Here is an 18,093-nt window from a genome sequence, read left to right on the forward strand (position 1 = left end):
CGCTTGCATCTCTTCCATTAATCCTTGTGGCTGCTACCGCAGCACAATGATTGAGAGTTTGAGGGACAGGGTGGATGCCCTCGAAGGAAATAAATTGAGGGGCCCATCAAGCTCTCAGCTGCCCACATCAACGCCAGAGCTTGCACTTGGTCATCACGCAACACAGCGGCAACCCCCAAGGCAGAATGCGCTGGTCCCACAGGAACTATTAGTTGTTGGTGACTCTATTGTCAGGGAAACGGGGAACATGCTATGTAAAAAGGATAGGTGGAACAGGACCAGGGTATGTCTGCCAGGGGCAAAGGTTGATGACGTTGTAGAGCGGATATCATCTTTCAAGGGCACAAAAGGTGATATAGTTGTACACGTTGGCACTAATGATATTAAGAGTAGGAGACCGGCAGAATTACTCAACAAGTACAGGTCACTGTTGAAAAAAATCCGAGAATTAGGGTTGAATTTAAAAGTGTCTGCAATTCTGCCCAGACACGATAGGAGGGAGTATATGATGAGAGCCTTGTCGATCAATTCGGCCCGGGAAAGATTGTGCAAGGCTCAAGGGGTAGAATTTTTTTCAGCCTGGACTGTACTTGTTAACAGGAGAGATTGCTTCTACAGGGATGGGATACACTTAAATAGAAAGGGTGCAAGAATATTTGCTGATGCTATCGAGGCAGTGTTAGGTGGGTCGGAAAACTGCTAGCTTGGGGGGATACAAAGACTAATAGTTTAACAGTAACCGCAGGCAGAGGTGAAGGTGATTCTTGCACAACTTCTATTAGAATAAGAAGCGACCTGGAGCGAGGGGTGTTGGGGGTTTCAGGGACGGATGGCAGTCATCCTGGAATAGTTGGGTATATGGGATGTGTTAGGGTAACAAGGAATAGGCATAGGAGCATGTATGCTTGCATGTATATCAATGCTAGAAGTATAGTAAATAAATTTGATGAATTTGAAGTGTTGGTCAAGACATCAAAGGCGGATATTGTTGGGATAGCAGAGACGTGGTGTCACAAAGATATAAGGAATGCAGAACTGGAATTTGGGGAGTACAATGTGTACAGAAAGGATAGACAGGACAGAAAGGGAGGAGGTGTTATGCTGTTAATTAAGAAAAACATAAAATCAAAAGAAGTGCATTAAGTTGATATAGATGGACAGTGCACTGTTGAGTCAGTTTGGTGTGACATAAGCACTGCAAAAGCAAAAATAAGAGTAGGAGTGTGTTATAGGCCTAATGACTCGAATGAGTACAATGAACAATTGTACAGAGAAATAGAGTGGGCCAGTAAATCAGAATGTCTTATAATGGGGGATTTTAACTTCCCAGATATTGACTGGAACTTGTGGGTTGGTCACTCACACACTAGTCAGACTTTTGTGGATTTATTGGATGATTGTTTTCTGCAGCAGCATGTTCGAGAGGCAACCAGAGAAAGTAATACTCTTGATCTGGTTATCAGCAGTGATCATTCGTGTATTAAGAATTTGCAGATAAAGGAACCACTAGGTGGCAGTGATCACAGTGTGCTGAAGTGGGATTTACTCAAAGAGGTAACTACCGTCAGGGGTAAAGGAAAGGGTTTTTGCTTCCGTAAAGGGGAGTACAGTGGTCTCAGACAGTTTTTAAATTCTGTACAGTGGGATCGACTGACGATGTTCCAAACAGTAAATTCTAAGTGGGAAGCATTCAAGGAATTAATCGTGGAAGCTACTAGACTTTTCATACCGATGAAGAAATATTGTTCAAGGTTTAGGCCTAAATGGTTATCAAATGAACTAATGAGACTCGTGACAGAGAAGAAAAATGCATGGGATGCATATAAATTATCAGGCGACGCAGAAGCCTGTAGCAGATATAAGCTAGTCTGTAATCAGGTCACAAAGGAGGTTCGGCAGGCAAAGGCGGATTACGAGAAATCTTTGGCAAAAGATGCTAAGAAAAACAGCAAGGATTTCTTTACTTATATAAACTCTAAAAGGAAGGGGCTGAATATGATTGGTCCACTTGACATCGATGGTTCGACTGTTGATGATCCTGCTCAGATAGCAAACAAACTGAATGAGTATTTTGCATCTACATTCACACGTGAGGAATCATTACAGTTTGAAAATGGAAGAAGGTTATCAAATTGTAGCAGTGTGCTTAATGATTTTGTAATAACTGAGAGCAAAGTGGAGGAGAAATTGTTGAAGTTAAACATAAGAAAGGCACCTGGGGCGGATGGGATCTATCCAGTTATATTAAAGGAGGCGGCAAAGCAACTAAGCAAACCCTTAGCCATAATTATGAGAGCATCCTTGGACTCAGGAGAGGTTCCCACGGACTGGAGATGTGCAAATGTATCCCCAATTCACAAAGGAGGTTCGAAGGGTGACACGAATAATTACAGACCAGTTAGTTTAACTTCTGTTCCGGGTAAAATAATGGAGTCACTGGTTAAAGATGCATTGCAGGATCATCTAGACAAGACTGCAGCAATAATTCAGACACAGCATGGGTTTGTTAAGGGAAAGTTTTGTCTGACAAATTTGATTGGTTATTATGATGTGGTCACAAAGGAACTGGATGCAAAAAATAATTTTGATATCATATACTTGGATTTCAGGAAAGCTTTTGACACTGTTGCGCATGGAAGACTACTGTACAAATTGGAGCAGAATGGTATTAAGGGTAAGTTGCTACAATGGATAAAAGGATGGTTAAGTGGGAGAAGACAGAGGGTGGTAATCAATGGGTGCTGCTCTTCGTGGACTAATGTTATTAGTGGAGTCCCACAGGGTTCGGTGTTGGGGCCACTGTTGTTTTGTATATTTATCAATGATATTGATGAAGGTATATCAGGCTTAATGTCGAAGTTTGCAGATGACACGAAGGTTGGCAGGGTTGTTAATGACAGTAATGGCAGGGTTGTTAATGACAGTAATGGCAGTGTGCTACTGCAACAGGATCTAGATAATTTGGGCAGATGGGCTAAGAAGTGGCAACTGAAGTTTAACCTTGACAAATGCAAAGTACTGCATATGGGTAGAAGTAACCCCAGAGAAACGTACCAACTGTGTGGTACTACACTTAAGGTGGTAGAAAATGAAAAAGACCTGGGAGTAATTGTGCAGTCAGATATGAAGTTTTCTGAGCAATGTAGACAGGCTGCTAGGGCAGGTCATGGGGTTTTGTCAATGATATATAGGAATTTTGCTAGCAGGGAAAAGGAGGTGATTGTCCCTCTGTATAAGGCAATGGTCAGGCCACGTCTTGAGTACTGCATACAGGTCTGGAGGCCTCATTTTAGGAAGGATGTAGATTTGCTTGAGCGTGTACAGAGAAGAGCAACATGATTGGTGAGGGGAATGAAGGGATCCTCTTACCAAGAGAGGCTTAAGTTCTGCAAATTGCAGTGGCTGGAGACTAGGCACCTGCGCGGTGATCTGATTGAGGTCTATAAGGCCTTGAATGGGTTGAGCACGCTGAATTCTGATGGGATCCTCCCACTTGTTCAGAATACGAACCTACGGGGACATAAGTTCAAATTAAGAAAGGATAGATGTAGAATAGATGTGCGGAAATTTGCCTTTAGCCAGCGGGTGGTTAATTGCTGGAACAAACTTCCATCTGTCGTTGTGGAAGTTGATAGGTTAAATAAATTTAAGGAGGAACTGGACAGGCAATTGGAGGGTACGGTGTGATTTTTTTTTTTTTTTTTTTGGCTGATGCTGCATAAGCTCCTACACTGCTTTCTTGCATCAAGTGCCACTACTACTACTACTACTACTACTACAATACACGGCTTTGAGGATGGCCTCCAGTGTTGTGCTGCGGTAGCAGCCACGAGGATTAATGGAAGAGATGTGTTCAGGCCTTAGGTAGAGGGGTCGGTTCGAAAAGTTGGAGACTGTCTCCCAAGGAAGACAGTCTCCAACTTTTCGAACCGACCCCTCTACCTAAGGCCTGAACGCGAGTGACTTTATCCTGCGCCACACTCAATGCAGTATGATTAATTTTTCTCTGCGACATCATCCATCTATGGAGATGGACATGTTTAGCTTTGGCTGATGTCCAGTGGTAGTGCTCACGAGTGATTATTATTATTATTATTATTATTATTAATATCCACATGATGCAAGGAAGCCTGAGGCTTATGCTGCACCAGGAAAAAAAAAAAAAAAGTTCCCGAGTAACCCTGTGAGAGAGAGAGAGAGAGAGAGTCAAAAATAGAAGGGAATCACCAAGAAAGAGAAGAATGATGATATCCAGCTCAGGACCCTGGGTGTGCCAAGCCCATACTCACCAGATGTGAGCCCCCGGGGATATCAGATGGCACAACAATCTGCTTGAGCCGCCACTCCGAACTTGGGGTAGGTCCCTTGATGCAGCTTTCACAATGTTTATTTTATTACTATTAATTTATTTATTATTATTATTCAAATTCATTACTATTATTATACCGGTCTCCCAGCATGATGAGCTGGGAGACCGGTATGTGTTCGCTTCCGCCAACGAGATACTCGAACCCAGGTCCATCAGGCTGGTAGTTCAGTGTTGTAACCACTGGGCCATCGTGCCCCTTTTTATTTTATTCTTATTATTATTATTATTGCTCTTATATTATTTCTCCCTGATTGGGGGATTCCACTCTGTGACAGATACTGCTACTAAATACACTGGGTGGTTGTAATGTCTGGTGTTACTGTTGGTTGAGGAAATCTCTGACTATCCTACAGAGTTCCTGGTGTTCGGGATTGCGACTGTCTGGAGTTCCTTGTAGGTGTTCTCTGGGAGACCTATTGCTGCTAGGCTGCTATGTAGTCTTTGGCACCATACTGGTGGTTGACACGATGATCGGGATGGTCATTACTTGTTGCATATGCCACATCTCCTTGGCCTCATGTCTCAATTTAATGTACTTCCTAATTTTTTTTCTCATGGATTTTCTGGCCATTGTTAGTGTTGGGCACCACTGTCAATCAGGTAGGTAGCCTTTTCCATCTTGTCCACAAGGGTTATGTCCGGTCTGTTGTGCGGGAATGGTCTTATCTGTTATTATGGCGCGGTCCCAGTACTGCTTGTGGGTTCAGGTCTCTAGTACTACCTGGGGTTCGTACTTGTAGTATCGTACACTTTCTTTGGTCAACTGGTATTTCCTTGGTAGCTTCTGATGTATTATCCTGTCTACCTGGTCGTGTCTATGAGTGTACTGAGTCTGGGTGATCACCCTGCATCCCGCGGTGATGTGTTGGATCGTTTCTGAAGCCAGGTGGCATCGTCAACATGTGTCATCTCACATTCTGGACTCCTTTGCAATGTATTTTCTATAGCTTCTGGTGGTGATTACCTGGATAGCCAGCATGAATCCTTCAGTCAAGGGGAAGAGCATCCCGCTTGTGAGCCATGCATTGGAAGCAATGTTATCTATGTGATCTTGATGAAGATCATTGTAGTGTCTGCCCTGGAGTGTCTTCTTTGCCCATCTTTCTAACTTCGTTTCTTTGCCGTCTGGGTGGGAGGGGGTTCCTCGCTTAGGTAGAGTGAGGTATACCACTTATCTATCTTCCTTATGGCCTAGTGGAGTGGTGCTGCGTTGTTTTCAAAATAATCCTTCAGGTTATTATTATTATTATTATTATTATTATTATTATTAGCCGTATGGTTTAAGAAAGCTTGCGGCTTATGCTGCACCAGCCAAAAAAAAAAAAAAAAGTTGAGTTACCATGACAAAAAGAGAGGGGGGGGGAACCACCAAGAAAGAGAAGAATGATGAGATATCCATCGGAGGATCCTGACTGTGCCAAGCCCATACTCACCTGATGTTATTGTTATTTGTTAGTTATTTGGTTTTTAGGAGCATTAGCAACTAAGGCCATATTGCTCCGGAAATATGCGGTGGTCATTCCCTTGACCTTTCCACATCCTCCTTATTTGGTGGTGACGGGTTCGAACCCCGGTCTAATCAAGAAGCGTGTGCTCCTTCCCACCTGGCTACGGAGGCGCCTCTCACCTGATGTGAGCCCCTGGGGTGGTGCCTGCCAATTCTCTTTAAACTTAAATCAAAATAATTAAATATGACTTAAATCAAAATAGTTAAAACAATACATGCAAAAAATTGTTTTAATGGCAGTACTAGTATACTGCTTAAAAGTAAAAATATGCAAATTTGGTATTTTGCTTCTATTACATATATTATTGTAGAGCAGTGTTTCCCAACGTGGGTCCCACGCCCCACATGGGGGCAATTTGATTGTTCAGGGGGGCAATTCAAAAATTGCTCGTCTAGAGTTTAAAACAACCGCCTACTATGATTTAACTTGTACAAAAGAAGAATTGTTGGTATCTCAATTTTAAATAAGCATTCGTTAAATGTTGTACTTTCTATAGAGCTGCACTTGAAAGTTGGGAGTAATATCAACTACAGTTTGCTCAGAGAGTATTGCTTACTATGCCTAGTGAAGGAATAGTACATACTGTATTGGACGATTGCTTATGGCATATGCAATGTGCAAGCAAAGTGGTTGTCTACTGTAGCCTACCGCAAACTCAGCATGTTATATGAAATAGGTAATTCCTTTCATACAAACGCTCGTTTGGGCATCGTGACTGTACATTTGGATAGGTTTGACGATCTCAGATTAAAATAAAAATTACTTTGTCCACGCACAGAATTATTATTAATGAAGAACCGTGATATACAATGGTATGTATTTGTCATATATGTATTTCTGTGGTCTCAGTAAATAAGCAAATAAGTCCAAAAACTCGAATTTGCAGGAGAGGAAAAATAAACTTCACACTCTCATATAAACACGCATATATTCGAATATACAAATATTTATTACTCACGCTAAAACTACAATAACGAAGATAGCTGCGTGTCACATAATAGTAAATAATAAATACTTTATTATAGTGCACTTATCTCATTTTTGACAAATTAGACTTATCTGCTTGTTCACAGAGACCACAGATTTAATAGCCCGAATTCAGTAATTCGTGTGATTTATTCATTCAAAAAGCGTACTAATAATTAATTTTGATATATTAAAATAAAATTAAATTAACTTTAATGCATAGTTTATTTTTAGTTTTTGATTTATCTTATACTGTATTTATTTATTTCTTTCAGTTGCGCAGTAAAATGAGTAGTGCAAGTAAAAAAAAAGTTCGTCAGTATTCAGAGGAATACTTAAAATTTGGTTTCATACCCGCTATCCACGATCAAAGGTCACCTTTTTGTCTTTTATGCCAACAATGCTTGACCAACGAATCAATGAAGCGAGGTCGTCTTGAGGCGCATTTGAAGGCGAAACATAATGCTCATGTAAATTCAGATTTAGATTACTTTCAAACTTTAAAGAAGAATTTTGAAAAAAGAGCAACATTAAAGTCTCTGTTTATTGCTCATACTGCAACTGTCAATCGTACTCTTGAGGCTAGTTAAGAAATTTCTTTACTCATTGCTAAATCTGGGAAAAATCATACTATAGGAGAGAATTTAATCAAACCATCAATATCAGCATTTCTTAAAACAGTTCTGGAAAAAGATGACAAAGACGTGAAAGCTATGCCACTCAATAACAATACTGTTAGCAGAAGAATAGATGAAATGAGTGAAGATATTGAAATACAACTTGTTGGAAAGCTGAAAACAAGAAAATTCTCAGTGCAAATGGATGAATCAACTTTGAGAGACAGTGAAGCCGTACTGATAACTTATGTGAGATATATTGATAAAGGTAATTTTGCTGAAGAAATGTTATTCTGTAAATCATTAGAGAGCACCACTACCTCCAAAGATATATATAATAAGCTAAAAAATTACTTAGATGACAATAATATACCAATGAAAAATATAACATCTTGCGCTTCAGATGGTGCTCCTAATATGATGGGCAAGAAAAATGGCTGCTTAAAATTGATGAAAGATGAGAATCCAGAAATGCTTCTTGTGCATTGTGTTATTCATAGGGAAAACTTGGTAGCTAAAAATATTTCGCCTGTTCTTCATGAAGTACTAAAATCAGTTATAAAATGTGTCAATGCTATTAAAGCTAATGCCAAATGTGAGCGTCTCTTCAAGCTTTTTTGTGAAGAACAAAATGGAGACCATGTGAGACTTTTACTTCACACTGAAGTAAGGTGGCTCTCGAAAGGGAACTGCTTGAAAAGATTCATGGAACTATTTGATACTATTAGTGACTTTTTAAGTGACAAACCTGAAATGAAGCATCTGTTAACGGTCGATGGTAAAGCATTTGTGAGTTATTTAGCCGATATCTTTGAAAAACTAAATATATTAAATAAACAACTTCAAGGAACAAATAAAACTCTCGTCGATGCAAAAGCGAAGACATTTGGTTTCATTACATTTATTGAATTATGTCAAAAATATATTTGTAACAAAAATTTTGAACAGTTTCGTTGGCTGCAAAAATGTGAAGTGACTGATACCGCTGTACTTGTTATTGTCGATCATCTGAAAATTCTGTCCGCTGATTTAAAAGAAAGGTTTTCTGATTTAAAACAAATTGATTTTCCAACCTGGATGATGCAACCAATGTTAGTGGATGTGTCTGATGTATCAATGCAGTACCAAGAAGAACTCTCAGAAATGCAAAATGATGAGTCAGTTAAAACTTTATTCAATATAAAAGGAGCGATGGCATGGCTTTGTGATGAAACAGAAATTAAATACCCAAACTCAACCAACTTTGCAAGAGAGCTATTGTTACCGTTTCCATCTTCATATTTAGCTGAATGTGGATTTAGTGCCATAAATGATTTGTTCCTAAAGAAAAGAAATCGACTGGATATCACAAAACGGGGAGACTTGAGACTGAAGCTGACTAAATTGGAGCCCAATATAAAATCTCTCTGCGGCAAGCATCAAGCACAAGGGTCTCACTAAATTTAGTGCACTCATCTAGAAGTGACTTCACATGGAATGTTGAAATTATTAAACAATTAAATAATAATTACTAAAAATTAAAATATTATAAAAAAATCTTTCATATAAATTATTTTGTACTTGAATTTTAGTTGTCCATTATATGTTTTGAAAATTTACTTACTGTTTTTTTCTTAATAATTTCCTAATGATTTCTTCCTAAAACCTAAGTTTTGTGTCCTGAACAAGTTGTAATTAGGCTTCATTTAGGGAATAATTCAATTTTTGAATATAAAAAATATGTATATCGGTGTTTCCCAACGTTACATAGGGGGCATCAGAATTTTAGAAAGACTTAGGTGGGGCATGGTAAAAAAAAGGTTGGGAAACACTGTTGTAGAGGGTTCAGACATTTATAACTCATCATCATCAGCGATTTCAATCCACTGCAGGATGAAGGCCTCTCCAGCAACTTTCCAGTTCCTTCTGTTTTGAGCACTGGCCATCCATTTATTACCCAAAAACTCATGAATTTCATCTATCCATCTCCGCCTTTGTCTTCCAGGTTTTCTTCTAGCTCCTCTTGGGTACCATTCTGTTATTTTCTTAGTCCATCTGTCATCATGTCTTCGAGCTATGTGTCCTGCCCAAGACCATTCTGGTTCTTTAGTTTTGATAAGAATGTCCTTTACTTGAGTTTGCTGCCTAATCCATGTGTTTCTCTTCTTATCTAACAGCCTGATTCCCAGTATAATTCATTCCATTCTTCGCTGTGTAGTTCTCAGCTTCTCTTCCATTCTTTTGGTGAGTGCCCAAGTTTCACTTCCATAAGTCATGGTGGGGAGTATACATTGATTCATTATTTTACGTTTCAGACAAACTGGGATATTGCTCTTCAGTATGTGACTATATTTCCTGAATGCTATCCATCCAAAATTTATTCTTCTCTTGACTTCCAGCCATTTATCATTATTACAGCTAATAACTTGTCCTAGATAAGTATGACTCCACCTTTTCAATTACTGCTCCTTCAATCATTATTTCCCTTTCCGTGGCATACTTGTTCATCATTACTTTTGTTTTAGCCATATTCATCTTTAGTCCAAAATCCTTACTAACTGTGCATAACTGATTAAGATTTTCCTCTAATTCTTTGGGATCGTGGCTTATGACCACAATATCATCTGCAAATCGTAAATGGTTTAGGTACTCTCTGTTCACATTGACTCCTTTCTGCGACCAGTCTAATCTTCTGAAAGCTTCCTCAAGGGCAGCAGTAAACAGCTTCGGAGATATTGTGTCTCCTTGACGAACTCCTTTCTTGATTTTAAATTTCCTACTGTCTTTGTCTAGTCTAATAAAGGAGGTAGCACTCTCATATATTTTCTTCAAAATCATAATATATGGGGTATCTATGGCTTGTCTTTCCAGTGCCTGAAACATTGCCTTATGCTGTATGGAGTCAAATGCCTTTTCATAATCCACAAATGCCAGGTATAATGGTGTTTTATATTCATTTCCTTTCTCTATTACAGAACAGTGCAGTGTGGAGTCAGTTTAGTGTTACATAAGCACTGGGAAATCAAAATTGAGAGTAGGAGTGTGTTATAGGCCTAATGAGTCTGATGAGTATAATAAAAAACTGTACAGGGAAATAGAGTGGGCCAGTAAATCAGAGAGTCTTTTTAATGAGGGATTTTAATTTCCCCGATATTGACTGGAATTTGTGGGTTGGTCACTCACACACACTAGCAAGGCTTTTGTGGATGACTGTTTTATACATCATCATGTTCAGGAGGCAATTAGAGGGAGTAATACTATTGATTTGATTATCAGTAGTGATTCTTCATACATTAAGAATCTGCAGATAAAGGAGCTACTAGGTGGCAGTAATCAGTGTGTGCCGAAGTGGGATTTACTCAAAGAGATAACTACCATTAGGGGTAAAAGGAAGGGTGTTTGCTTTCATAAAGGAGACTATGGAGGTCTGAGAGAGTATTTAAATTCTATACAGTGGGATGAACTGATGATGTTACCAACAGAAAATTCAAAATGGGAAGCATTCAACAAATTAATCTTGGAAGCTACTAAGCTTTTCATACCAATTAAGAAAAATTGTTCAAGGTTCAAGCCTAAATGGATGGCAGATGAACTAACGAGACTTGTGGAAGAGAAGAAAAATGCACGGGATACATATAAATTAATGGGTGACACTAAGGCTTATGATAGATATAAGCTGATCTATAATCAAGTCACAAATGAGATTAGGCAGGCAAAGGCAGATTATGAGAAATCCTTGGCAAAGGATGCAAAGAAAAACAGAAAAGAGTTCTTTACCTATGTAAACTCTAGAAGGAAAGAGATGAATCAGATTGGTCCACTGAATATTGATGGTTCAACAGTTCAGGATCCTGCTCAGGTGGATAACAAACTAAATGAGTATTTTGCATCTACATTCACACATGAGGAGTTATTCAGGAAGGGGAATGCCATAGGTGAAGTAAACTTTGGCAGTGAGCTAGATGATTTTGTAATAACTGAGAGTAAAGTGGAGGAGAAATTGTCGAGGATAAACATAAAAAAGGCACCTGGGGTGGATGAGATCTATCCAGTTATATTAAAGGAGGCAGCAAACCCTTGGCCATAATTATGAGAGCTTCCTTGGACTAAGAGGAGGCACCCATGGACTGGAGATGTGCATTTGAGACCTTAAATCACAAAGGAGGATCAAACGGGCGACATAAGTAATTATAGACCTGTTAGTTTAACTTCTGTTATGGGGAAACTCATGGAGGCACTGGTTAAAGAAGCACTGCAGGATCATCTAGACAAGACTTCAGTTATAGCCTGGACACAGCATGGTTTTGTTAAGGGGAAGTCTTGTCTGACAATTTGATTGGATACTATGATGTGGTCACAAAGCAAATGGATGCAGAAAATAACTTTGATATCATATATTTGGATTTAGAAAGGCTTTTGATACTGTTGCATATGGAAGACTGCTGTACAAATTGGAGCAGTATGGCATTGGAGGCAAATTGCTGCTATGGATAAAGGGATGGTTGAGTGGGAGAAGACAGAGTAGTAATCAATGGACACTGCTCTTTGTGGACTAATGTTATTAGTGGAGCCCCTCAGGGTTCAGTGTTGGGTCCATTGTTGTTTTCTGTATTTATAAATGATATTGATGATGGTATATCAGGCTTAATGTTCACGTTTGCAGACGATACAAATGTCTGCAGACAATACAAAGTCTGTTAATGACACTAATGACAATATGCTGCTGCAACAGGATCTAGAAAAGGTCAGCAGATGTGCTGAGAGGTGGCAAATGAAGTTTAACATTGACAAATTCAAAGTTCTACATATGAGAAGCAGTAACCCCAGATTATGTATCAACTCTGTGAATGAAAAGGACCTGGGGGTTATTGTGCAGAAAGATATGAAGTTTTCTGAGCAGTGCAAATGGTCGGCAAGAGTAGCCCATGGTGTCTTGTCAACGATATAAAGGAATTTTTCTTTCAGGGATAAGATGGTGATTATCCCCTTTTATAAGGTAATGTTCAGGCTACACCTTGAGTACTGTATACAGGTCTAGAGGCCTCATTTTAAGAAGGATGTAGAGATGATGGAACGAGTACAGAGAAGGGCAACAAGATTAGTGAATGGAAGAAAGGGTTGCTCTTACGAAGAAAGGCTTAAGTTTTGCAGGTTATAGTGTTTGGAGACTAGGCAACTGCGAGGTGATCTGATTCAGGTGTATAAAGCCTTGAATGGTTTGATCCCATCAGCATTGAGCATGCTCAATGCTGATCGGATTCTTCCTTTTGCTCAGAATAATCACCCGAGAGGGCATAAATTCAAATTGAGGAAAAACAGTTGTAGGATGGATGTGCAGAAGTTTGCCTTTAGCCAGCGGGTAGTTGATTGGTGGAACAGATTTCCATCTTTTGTTGTGGAAGTTGATAGCCTAAATAAATGTAAGGCTGAGCTGGAGAGGTATTTGGAATGATTGGAGGGATGAAATCGTATTTTTTTTTTTTTAGCTGATGCTGCATAAGCTTGCTTTTTTGCATCGTATGCCTCTGCTGATTCTAATGCTAATTTTATTGGATACTATGATGTAGTCACAAAGGAACTGGATGCAAAGAATAACTTTGATATCATGTATTTGAATCTTAGAAAAGCTTTTGATTCTGTTGCAGATGGAAGACTGCTGCACAAATCGGAGCAGTATGGCATTGGAGGCAAATTGCCGCTATGGATAAAGGGATGGTTGAGTGGGAGAATACAGAAAGTTGTAATCAATGGACACTGCTCTTCGTGGACTAATGTATTAGTGGAGTCCTTTGGGGTTCAGTGTTGGGTCCATTGTTGTTTTCTGTATTGATAAATGATAGTGATGATGATATATAAAGCTTAATGTCCAAATTTGCAGACGATACAAAGGTTGGCAGGGTTGTTAATGACACTAATGACAGTACACTGCTGCAACAGGATCTATAAAAGTTGAGCAGATGGTCTGAGAGGTGGCAAATGAAGTTTAACATTACATTTGTCAAAGTACTACATATGGGAAGCAGTAATCCCAGAGTAACGTATCAACTCTGCGGTACCTCACTGAGAGTGGTAGAGAATGAAAAGGACCTGGGGGTAATTGTGCAGGCAGATATGAAGTTTTCTGAGCAGTTCAGACGGTCAGCAAGAGTAGCTAATGGTGTCTTGTCAATGATATACAGGAATTTTTCTTGAAGGGATAAGGAGATGATTATCCCCTTGTATAAGGCAATGGTCAGACCACAACTTCAGTACTGTATACAGGTCTGGAGGCCTCATTTTAAGAAGGATGTAGAGCTTTTGGATCGAATACAGAGAAGAGCAACAAGATTAGTCAATGGAATGAAGGGTTGCTCTTACGAAGAAAGGCTTAAGTTTTGCAAATTAGTGTCTTGAGACTAGGCACCTGCGAGGTGGTCTGATTGAGGTGTTAAAGGCTTGAATGGTTTGAGCATGCTCAATGCTGATGGGATTCTTCCTCTTGATCAGAATAATCGCCTGAGAGGGCATAAATTAAAATTGACGAAAGACGGTTGTAGGATAGATGTGCGGAAGTTTGCCTTTAGCCAGCGGGTGGTTGATTGCGGGAATAAACTTCCATCTGTCATTGTAGAAGTCGATAGCTTAAGTAGATTCATTGCAAAACTTGACAAACATTTGGAGCGAGTGGATGGGTGAAATGTGTTTTCTTTTTTGGCTGATGCTACCTAAGCTTGATTTCTTGCATTATGTGCCTTTGCTAATGCGGTGATATGGTTGCTATATAAAAACGTTTCTAGAAAGTCTAAAGTTAGAGAGATGGACCATAGGTGTTATTTTTTTGACTGGTGGTATAAGCTTTGTTTCTTGAATCATGCTGCCAATAATAATACTAAAACAGAGTAAAGTTAAAAAAAATTAAGCATTTGTGGTACATATGTTCACCTCTGTCAAATAACTGTACCTTCAAATACTGCAGATCTTTCACTATCTGAGTGATCAGGATTACTTTCATCATAACTGCCTTCTGTGGTAGAAAAGCTACAGTGAGGAGAATTTGTTACTTGAGATATTTCTGCATTCTGGTAAGCTGCTACTGAGACCGGAGTAGTACCAACTCCTGAGTCACTGCTATCCACTATTAAAAAAAAAAAATTTATATGTATATATATATAATTATTATAGTAAGAGTATAATATGTACTATATAGGTACTGAAAGTGTATTTAAACCTAGGCATAACAGTATACAGCTACCTGTAAGGCCAAAAGAACTCATAAAGACTAAGATAGCCTGTGTTGGTCTACATTGCCATACCTTAGAAATAAACATATAATTAGCAATAATATAATATAAATATATAATCTAGAATACAATGTACAATAATGATTTTGTAGCTAATTATTGATATACAGATACACTGAATTGAACTTTTAGCTTATATATATATAAGATTTTAAAAATTGAATCAAAATAAAAATAGTAAAAATAACTAATATAGAAGGAAAAAATCTCATAAAAATAGCAAAAAAGAAACACTTCATAAAAAGCATGAAATAAATGGCTAATTAAATAACTTAAGACAAATAATACAATGCAAACTGCATATCCTAATGTATCAATTCACTCTGTGTATTGATACATTAGTATATGCAGGACTTTTAAAATATTTTAAAAATATTCTAGAAGTCTAAAATATTTTTTAAAAAATTACTAATTTTTACATCTTAATCACTCTTATATCAGAAGCAGTGAAGATATAACATCTCGAGGCATAGTGTCAAAATGTGGTGATTGAGCATCCTCTCTTCGGTACCTTCAAATAGAGCATGCTTAATTCCATTATGGTAGATAAAACTGCAGAATAAATAGAGGAGGGATGACCTTCTTATCAAAAGCAATCAGAATGTGACAAGATCTTTCTAGATAATGAATAAACCCAGGAGACTGAATGACTATTTTGCTTCTGCACTGATCAAGTACAGGTCACTGTTGAACAAAAACCGAGAATTAGGGTTGAATTTAAAAGTGTCTGTAATTCTGCCCAGACACGATAGGAGGGGGTATATGATGAGAGCCTTGTCGATCAATTCGGCCCTGGAATGATTATGCAAGGCTCAAGGGATAGAATTTTTTTCAGTCTGGTCTATACTTGTTAACAGGAGAGAGAGACTGCTTCTACAGGAATGGAATACACTTAAATAGAGAATTAAATAGAGGTGCAAGAATATTTGCTGATGCTATTTGCTGATGTTAGGTGAGTCAGAAAACTGATAGCTTGGGGGGATACAAGGACTAATAGTTTAACAGTAGCCAAAGGCAGAAGTGAAGGTGATTCTTGCACAACTTCCATTAGAATAAGTAGCGACCTGGAGCGAGTGGTGTTGGGGATTTCAGGGACGGATGGCAGTCATCCTGAAAGAGGTGGGTATATGGAATGTGTTAGGTAACTAGGAATAGGAGCATGTATGCTTGCATGTATACCAATGCTAGAAGTATAGTAAATAAATTTGATGAATTTGAAGTGTTGGTCAAGACATCAAAGGCAGATATTGTTGGGATAGCAGAGATGTGGTGTCACACAGATATAAGTAATGCAGAACTGGAATTTGGGGAGTACAATGTGTACAGAAAGGATAGACAGGATAGAAAGGGAGGAGGTGTTATGCTGTTAATTAAGAAAAACATAAAATCAAAAGAGGTGCACCCAGTTGATATAGATGAACAGTGCACTGTTGAGTCAGTTTGGTGTGACATAAGCACTGCGAAAGCAAAAATAAGAGTAGGAGTGTGTTATAGGCCTAATGACTCGGATGAGTACAATGAACAATTATACAGAGAAATACAGTGGGGCCAGTAAATCAGAATGTCTTATAATGAGGGATTTTAACTTCCTAGATATTGACTGGAACTTGTGGGTTGGTCACTCACACACTACTCAGACTTTTGTGGATTTATTGGATGACTGTTTCCTGCAGCAGCATGTTTGAGAGGCAACCAGAGAGGGTAATACTCTTGATCTGGTTATCAGCAGTGATCATTCGTGTATTAAAAATTTGCAGATATAGGAACCACTAGGTGGCAGTGATCACAGTGTACTGATGTGAGATTTACTTAAAGATATAATTACCATCAGAGGTAAAGGAAAGGAAAGGGTTTTTGCTTCCGTAAAGGTGAGTACAGTGGTGTCTCAGAAAGTTTTTAAATTCTGTACAGTGGGATAAACTGACGATGTTATCAACAGTAAATTCTAAGTGGGAAGCATTCAACAAATTAACCTTGGAAGCTACTAAGCTTTTCATACCAATTAAGAAAAATTGTTCAAGGTTCAAGCCTAAATGGATGTCAGATGAACTAATGAGACTTGTAACAGGGAAAAAAAATGCATGGGATGCATATAAATTATCAAGTGACTCAGAAGCCTATGGCAGATATAAGCTAGTCTGTAATCAGGTCACAAAGGAGAGATTAGGCAGGTGAAGGCAGATTATGAGAAATCCTTGGCAAGAGATGCTAAGAAAAACAGCAAGGATTTCTTTACTTATATAAACTCTAAGAGGAAGGGGATGAATCTGATTAGTCCACTTCACATTGATGGTTCGACTGTTGATGATCCTGCTCAGATAGCAAATAAACTGAATGACTATTTTGCTTCTACATTCACACATGAGGAATTATTAAGGTTTGAAAATGGCAGAAGGTTATCAAATTGTAGCATGATACTTAATGATTTTGCAATAAGTGAGAGCAAAGTGGAGGAGAAATTGTTGAAGTTAAACATAAGAAAAGCACCTGGGGTGGATGGGATCTATCCAGTTTTATTAAAGGAGGTGGCAAAGCAACTAAGCAAACCCTTAGCCATAATTATGAGAGCATCCTTGGACTCAGGGGAAGTTCCCACGGACTGGAGATGTGCAAATGTATCCCCAACTCACAAAGGGGGATTGAAGGGTGACACAAGTAATTACAGACCAGTTAGTTTAACTTCTGTTCTGGGTAAAATAATGGAGTCACTGGTTAAAGATGCATTGCAGGATCATCTAGACAAGACTGCAGCAATAATTCAGACACAGCATGGGTTTGTTAAGGGAAAGTCTTGTCTGACAAATTTGATAGGATATTATGATGTGGTTACAAAGGAACTGGATGCAAAAAATAATTTGATATCATATATTTGGATTTCAGGAAATCTTTTGACACTGTTGCACATGAAAGACTATTGTACAAATTGGAGCAGAATGGTATTAAGGGTAAGTTGCTACAATGGATAAAAGGATGGTTAAGTGGGAGAAGACAGAGAGTGGTAATCAATGGGTGCTGTTCTTCGTGGACTAAAGTTATTAGTGGAGTCCCACAGGGTTCGGTGTTGGGTCCACTGTTGTTTTGTATATTTATCAATGATATTGATGAAGGTATGTCAGGCTTAATGTCGAAGTTTGCAGATGATACAAAGGTTGGCAGCGTTGTTAATGACAGTAATGGCAGTGTGCTACTGCAACAGGATGTAGATAATTTGGGCAGATGGGCTAAGAAGCGGCAACTGAAGTTTGACCTTGACAAATGCAAAGTACTGCATATGGGTAGAAGTAACCCCAGAGAAACGTACCAACTGTGTGGTACTACACTTAAGGTGGTAGAAAATGAAAAAGACCTGGGAGTAATTGTGCAGGCAGATATGA

General features: G+C 38.7%; 1 protein-coding gene across 1 annotated transcript in view; it reads right to left on the reverse strand.

Annotated features, from left to right (window-relative positions):
• The window catches only part of LOC150089119 (rabphilin-3A-like), a 251,552-nt gene that overhangs the window by 168,711 nt on the left and 64,748 nt on the right, over positions 1–18,093 (reverse strand). The window contains exon 6 of the mRNA XM_090388013.1: positions 14,380–14,553. Within this exon, the coding sequence (XP_090244139.1) occupies positions 14,380–14,553 (174 nt within the window). The remainder of the gene's footprint in view (positions 1–14,379; positions 14,554–18,093) is intronic.

This window comes from Mastigoproctus giganteus, chromosome 2 (assembly GCF_048544385.1).
Source record: "Mastigoproctus giganteus isolate SK-2022 chromosome 2, ASM4854438v1, whole genome shotgun sequence".
NCBI classification, from domain to species: Eukaryota; Metazoa; Arthropoda; class Arachnida; order Uropygi; family Thelyphonidae; genus Mastigoproctus; species Mastigoproctus giganteus.